At 39.8% G+C, this 7,265-nt stretch overlaps 1 protein-coding gene across 1 annotated transcript in view; it reads left to right on the plus strand.

Moving 5' to 3' along the window:
• LOC101853385 (kelch-like protein 8) overlaps positions 1 to 7,265 on the plus strand; it is a 20,647-nt gene that overhangs the window by 1,654 nt on the left and 11,728 nt on the right. Inside the window, exons 2-5 of the mRNA XM_005098157.3 lie at positions 2,638 to 2,765; positions 3,889 to 4,185; positions 5,190 to 5,363; positions 6,702 to 6,779. Coding sequence (XP_005098214.1) covers positions 2,658 to 2,765; positions 3,889 to 4,185; positions 5,190 to 5,363; positions 6,702 to 6,779 — 657 coding nt within the window. The 5' untranslated portion in view covers positions 2,638 to 2,657. The remainder of the gene's footprint in view (positions 1 to 2,637; positions 2,766 to 3,888; positions 4,186 to 5,189; positions 5,364 to 6,701; positions 6,780 to 7,265) is intronic.

The raw sequence follows: 7,265 nt of genomic DNA on the forward strand, positions 1-7,265 counted from the left end.
TAGGTTCTGTTCTGTTTAGGGGGGGGGGGTGAATAGCCAGATTGAGGATTGAGGGCGAAAAGCGACCATCGTGGCACAAGAACCAAATGAAGCTGTTGGTAACCTTAAAAAACAAACGTGTTCGTTTTCAAGGCCATGAGTCGGGCAATCGGTTTGTGATAGAGAACCAATTTCCCACTGGGCACTAGATGTTGCGAGGCTCAATCCTGGGATGCCTTTTTGCCTGCCTTCTAACTATGAAATAAAACACTTAGATTATAGAGACAGTGTTGATTTATGTAAAATATTTTATTGAGGGCTGTCTGATTTAAAAAGTGTGTGAAAGTGGTAAGCATAGGAATAAATGAACTTGATAAAATTTGAAAGCCCTCTTTAAAGCTCAGTATTTTTTAGTTTTGACTGTTCAGGATGTAATGATATAATAATATGTATATATATCATTAAATGTCACTCTCTCACTCTCTGTGGAGTTGAGTTCCTTCCACCTACTTTTGGGTTTATTGAAAAAAAGTTTTTTTTAAATATGATGATAAATGTTGAGGAATTAATGTGAGCTAATAATTTGAACAAGGAGTTCCAATTTAGTTGGATTCCATTTATTCTGGGAACCATGGAATCTGAAAATATTGATCTCTTTCAAAAATTCTGTGAAAAGTTCTTGTCAAAGCAGTTATCTCTGCTTTTCAGGAAATCAAATCAGATGGGTGTGGGTGGAGCTTGCGAGTCTTGACTTGACGCATTGTAGGAGCAGTGAAGTTACGGGAGTGACCACTATGAGACAGAGTAGAACAGAGGGATGTTACGTTCTTGGCTATGCTTATAGCTTGACGAATAATTATAAAATGTGCTCACAAACAACCACAAGACCTCTGTGAGAATGAGTAGTAACGGAAGTTGTCCTTTATTATCAAGATGGTCACGTTACGGCCTTGTGGCGTTATAACATAGTTGGTCAATTAAGTCCAAGCTATTATTGTACACACATGACAGGGGGGGAGGGGGGGGGGGGGTAGGGTAGGGTTTGGGTTATATATATCATGGGTCTCAATAGTCCGCTATTTAGCGGATTTCCGCTACAGCCATTTCCTCCGCTAAACTCCTCTACCGCGACAGTGGGCCAATCAGAAAGAGAGTTGTTGGGAGCAGGGTGACTGCCAGGCCCCTGGAATTGAAAAAAAAATCGCCGTGACCCGGGAAAATGCATAAAAAATCTCGAATATTTGAAAACGAGATCCAATAACGTCTTTAAGTTCATTTCTGCCGGTCGCTATTGTGATATATTAATTCGGCTCTGCTGAGAGTACGTTTCCCGCCAACTGGCGGCTTTGGCGTCAAGCGGAATTGTGTCACCAAGGCTCGACTGGAAAATCAAGATCTACTTTCGCTTTCGTCACCACCCAGAAATTTGTCAGTAATTGTCTGATAACGCAACATTTATTGTAACATGCAGGTTCGGCATTACAAACGTGGTGTCGCCAGGAAAATAAATTAATATTTGTCACTGTGCTGTCACTTGTGGGGCGGGGGGGGGGGGGCAACAACAAAAAGAAAAGAAAGCTATTCAAGCGTCTTGTCGCGCTCGTCATTGTGACCGCTCATTGAACCTGCACGCGTTCTGAGCGCTGCGAAGTACAGGGCTCAGGAATGGGGGGGAGATTATAGATTTTTTTTAAAAGACGCCCTCGCGGATAGGGGGAGGGATGGACGCAACACCAGAGGACAAACTGAAACTGGAAGCAAATGTTTCGTGTTTAGAATTTTGATTACTACTACAGCTCTCTGCAAAGTAAAGTGTGCGTTGGTGCAGGCCCCTGTGTGAAATCGGGAACCGTCATAACTTGTAAGCGTGTTATTGAACTTAGGGGCCTAAGTGTTCGCTTTATTGGCGACTGTAAATTAGATCTCAGACCGATCTCTATATTTTAGCTTTCTGTTCAAGATTCGCAGATTTTCAGTATCGCTGCATCTTGCCCTCCCACAGTTCTTACACCTCTCACACTGAATAGGTCTACTTGGGCTATTCTGCTCTACTTTGAGTTTGAGCATTAGTTTTTGTCTTTCACGTTTATTTTATAGGCCTATATATATATATATATATATATATATATATATATATATATATATATATATATATATATATATATGGTATGAATCATGACAGTCGATATTCTGGTTCTAGGCTCAAAACAAGATTCATTTATATATACAGGCGAATATGATGAAGGGAAAATATAAATAAGTCGCACAAGACCCCAGGCGCCATCACTTTCTGTATGTAATGAAGATTGTAAATATTTGGTACGTGACTCTTACTTGAAATTATCTCACAAACCGTCAAATTGGTGTGAAATAACCTTGCTTTGATGAATTGATGGTTCAGCATTCTAGGGTTAAACAGTATAATAATGGGTCTTTCGCAAAGATGGGCTTCTGTGGCGATCACCCCGGAAAGTTCCTTCTTTTTTAGAATTCTGAGTTGAGACCCATGATATATATGGTTAGAGGTCTCTTCTTTATATATCTATTGTGTTTGTTGGGGTGGTTGCTCGTTACGCGGAAGTCCTTCCAAAATTTCAATAGTGCTTCCTTCTAATGTTATAAAAATCTCACAAATTTTTACATTTCCGTCAATTTCAGTAAAATTGTTTGTGTGCAGAATGGATGAGTTTTCCTTTGAGTTTGTGGCTGAGAGCATGGCCAAAGAGAACTTTGCCTTGCTTTATCAGCTCTACCAGGCGGGAGAATTGTGCGATGTGGAGATTTCTGTAAGTTTGATTCCTGTAAACTTGTCTCTTGTTCCTGTACGTTTTTGTGTTTTGAACAAAAATGTTTGAAAAATGCAAGTGTGTCATGAAATACTGGCCATTAGTATAGTACAGAACAGGTGTTGCTAACCATTATGTTATTATGGAGAGGTGACCACTAAGGTAGGTTTGGTTACAAGTATTAGTTTTTAGAATTCAGTTCTAAAGACAATGCTTTGAAATGGTGACTCTTTCTTAATGCTCTGCTCCCAGATGGATTATATGTGCTTGTTGTTCACTTTCACTTTGCCCTTCCATACTTCTAGAATCAAACAGAGGAACATTCAACCAGATATATGCTCTGGCACAATCAGTAGAGAAAGAACCTCAGCGACATTTTGGAGAGAGCAATGGAGCATCAATGGACATGTCCGGAATGCAGGGATGTAGCTTCCTGTAACAATGAACATTGAACTTCTAGAATCCATCCTCCAATCATTTTTTAAAAGTTTCTTAATGGCATTCAGCCTTTTCTCTTTCAGGTACACATTCAGTTTTCCTGCTAAAAATCGTGTGTACAGAAATAGTCTAAACAGTGATAAGGTATCAAATTTTTGTTATTACTTAGTTAGGGATTCACCTTCACCTATCCCGTAGACCAGATGTTCGTCAAGGCACTTTTGAAGGTTTGGCCACCAGCTTCCTCCACTCCTTCCTGTCTTCAACTTTCCTGAGCGTGTCTTTGAGTTCCAGGCCTGTCCATTCCTTGATGTTGTCCTCCAAACTCTTCTTCGGTCTGCCTCTGCTCCTTTTTTCCTTGACGCTGTGTTGCAGGATCATTTTTGCAAGGCCGAATGAACGGGATATATTCTTTCGTGATTCATTCTTTCTTTTTTATTGGAAGATATATTATTACCCTTCTCCCTCCAAGACCAAACATTGACAACACATTTTATGGAACATTACAGCAACTGCAGCAAACTTGCATCTATCACTACATGGTATTGGACAGAGGCGAGCCCAGCTGTTGCTGGATCGATGACAACAACAACAACAACATAAGAAAATATTTATAAAAATAAAATTACTGAAAAACTCATCTTGTAATTTTTTTCTTTTTCTTTCACCATTTTTCTTCTTCTAGGTTGGCAAAAAGGTGTTCCTGTGCCATCGCCTGGTGCTAGCCTGTGTGTCTCTGTACTTCCGAGCCATGTTCCAGTCACAGATGATGGAAGCCACGGAGAAGTCGATCCGCATCAAGGACATCGACGAGGAGGCCATGTCGCAGCTCATCGAGTTTGCGTACACGTCCAAGATCCGGCTGAGCACCGACAACGTCCAGGCGATCCTCTACGCCGCGTCGATTCTACAGATCGAGACAGTCGCAACAGCGTGCAGCAACTTTATGCGCTCTCATCTTCAGCCTTCAAACTGCATTGAGGTAGGAATTATTATTGTAAGCTGCTGTTCCTCAAAGTGGGCTGTGGTATTTTGTTTTGTTTTTCTCAGTTGGGACAAGTTTGAGATATATATGTGTCACAACACGGTGGAATCAGGCGCTTGTCTATTTTTGTGCATGTGGAGTTACTGCTATCATCTGAAAGCTGATATATTTGCCTTGCTTTCAATGAAATAAATATCCACATATTTTGAATAGAATTCAAGATATTTGCAATTGCTGGAAGTGAGGTCACCTGGTTTCAGTAGTGAAATTAGCGACAAAATGACTTCCAAAGTTTGGTAACTCCAATAGCTAAAGAGTCCTTGAAAACAGAAAAATGACATATTTTCCATTAATCAATGTTTTTCAGTAAAATGCACATGGAAATGTGTTTTTATATGGACATAAATGAGGTTGAGCCCAAAAATAAAAATTCTATAAAAGTTTCCAAACTTTCAGAAAAATGCCTATTTCTTTGATTTCTGTATTTTGACAAGCGCCTGAGTTCACCTCGCTGCCTCACATATACTTGTATTATTTAAAAGTTTATATTGCACTTCATATTTGTGAACGTCACTGTTCAGAACTTTCTCTCATAGATATGTAGGGCTTGTCTCACCCTTTCCCCCTCAGAATGCTACATCTGGGAGTCTCAGGAACACATGGTCCATAGTTTCGTCCTCCTCCTTGCAGGCTCGACAGGATGGGTCTGGGTTGTCTGCTGGCGCAATTTTGTGGAGATATGATCTCAAAGAATAATATGTGAGCCATACTAACAAAATGAGTTACTTCTCGCAATCCACAAATCGATATATTGGCCTAAAATCGACACTAGGGCCAAATTTGTAGATTTTTTATTGATACCACAGTCTTACTTATAAATTGTAAAAACTTCACCTCTTAGCACGGTGTATGTATTTTCTTCAGGCTTGAATCCGAAATAAATCATTTTGTCAGCACGCGTCACATATGTTTTCTTAACTGGTTGTCAAATTTGCGTGCAGGTGAGGCGGTTTGCCGATATGCACAACCGCGTGGAGCTGATGAAGATGACGGACACATACATGCGGGAGAACTTTATCGCCGTCTCCATGAATGAAGAGTTCCACAACATGTCCTTCCCCATCCTGAAAGAGCTCATTGTATCTCCTGACCTGAACGTAGACTCGGAAGAGCAGGTAAGCCTGTCGTATTTATTATTATTGTTATCAAAATAACATTGAGTGTGTATCTAGCTTACGATTATTGTTTATATTGCTGCTCATTTATATTATGCATGTGATTGTAAGCCTACTTGTGTGTGCATGTGTGTGCACGTGTGTACGTGTGTGTGCACGTGTGTTTGTGTGTGTGTGTGTGTGTGTGTGTGTGTGTGTGTACTCGTGGTGGAACACCAAACCAATGTGCCAGGATCTGGACAATAAAGATGTATCTTATCTTATCTTATCCTTTCTCACTTTTTCATTTTACAAATAATGAATCGGTCGATGTTTATCTGTGTTGGTTTGTTCTGTATCTTAGGCAAACGTCCTTTTTTTTTTCTTATCATCTAATACAGCGTGATCCAAAAAACTTCAGTATGGAGGAAGGTAGTTACAAAAAAAAGTTAAGTTTGTTGTTTTTTTGGATCAGCCTGTACATTGATCGATTTGTAGTCTTGAGAAGACCGTTTTCTGTCTTTGTCAGAGGTGAGGGTTGGTACTCCACTGTGAAATAGTTTCTAAATGGCAACAAGATAATTTGCTCCTCGGTAACAAGGCTTTTATCTCATGTTGTGTATTCACTTTTAAAGTTATAAACACCAGCAGTTTGCTCTGTCTGTGCAAACTTTTGGCTGATCGGTTCTGACTTTTGCAGAGTTGGCGAACATTGTTTGGATAACAAGAAAAAAGCGTTTCTGTTGCCTGATTTCAAACAAGACAAGGCTTTCATGTGTTCTTTGATGTACGATTATTCCACGTAGCGCGACCTCAATGCTTTCTTGTCGTATCTCCATTTTTTTAAACAGTGAAAATGTGACTGCTTCTTGAGCTCACTCTTTGTCATGAACTGTTTTCTCAGGGGAAAAAAATGGAGATACGACAAGAAAGCACTTAGGTCACGGTATTTCTAAATTCTTAATTCACATCATCAATTTTACACCGCTAATGTATTGCGTCTTTTTCATAATAACTTTTCTGTTTCCCGCTTTTTGTGTCAGTTGTAATGAACTTTTGATTATTACTCTCACCGTTTTTCCATGTATTTTTAAAACGTTTCTGTCTCTAAGTCAAACTACCCCCTGGGGCAGTTCCACTGACTGAAGTGTCTTTAGGCCATTCGCAAAGGGGGGACATTTCCCATTCAAGCATAGTAAAATTGTAAATGGGCTGACTCATGTCACGCTCATAACTGTGCCTGATCTGCAACAGGGAACTGCTCCTTTTTCTTTCCTTGTCCTTACTATTGTCATTTTCTTCTACTTAAAACCCTCTACTATTTTTTTAAAAAGTCAAACTTTGTTTTCTTCTCAACAGGTCTACAACGCCATAATGAAGTGGATCAAGCACAACTTGGAGCAGCGGGTCTCACACTTGCCGGATTTGTTAGAGAGGGTTAGTCAAACTTTCTATAATATATCCACTACACTATTCGTATTTGTCATGATATGATCAGGGCTTTCTTTCCTTTCAAACGTCTACCATCCTTCTCTCCCCTCCTTCTTTTTTGTGTTTGTTACTCTCTTGTAACACCTCTCATCTTCAGCACTTATATGACCTTATTGTGTTGCAAGTGCCGTAAAACTCTCACTAAAATTATACATGACAGCAGCTAGTGACTGTGTTCGCTGTGGTGGGTAGTTACATTATATATACGTCTACCTATTATGCTGGTCCAGGGATGACACTTCCAGGTATCCAGGATAACGTTTACTCCCTCGTGACAGCTGTTTTTTGTGTCATGTTTTTGTGACCACTCATCTGTTTTTTGTGTCATGTTTCTGTGTTTTTGTGTCATGTTTCTGTGTTTTTGTGTCAAGTTTCTGTGTTTTTGTGTCAAGTTTCTGTGTTTTTGTGTCATGTTTCTGTGTTTTTGTGTCA

Source organism: Aplysia californica, unplaced genomic scaffold, assembly GCF_000002075.1.
Source record: "Aplysia californica isolate F4 #8 unplaced genomic scaffold, AplCal3.0 scaffold00174, whole genome shotgun sequence".
Taxonomy (NCBI): Eukaryota; Metazoa; Mollusca; class Gastropoda; order Aplysiida; family Aplysiidae; genus Aplysia; species Aplysia californica.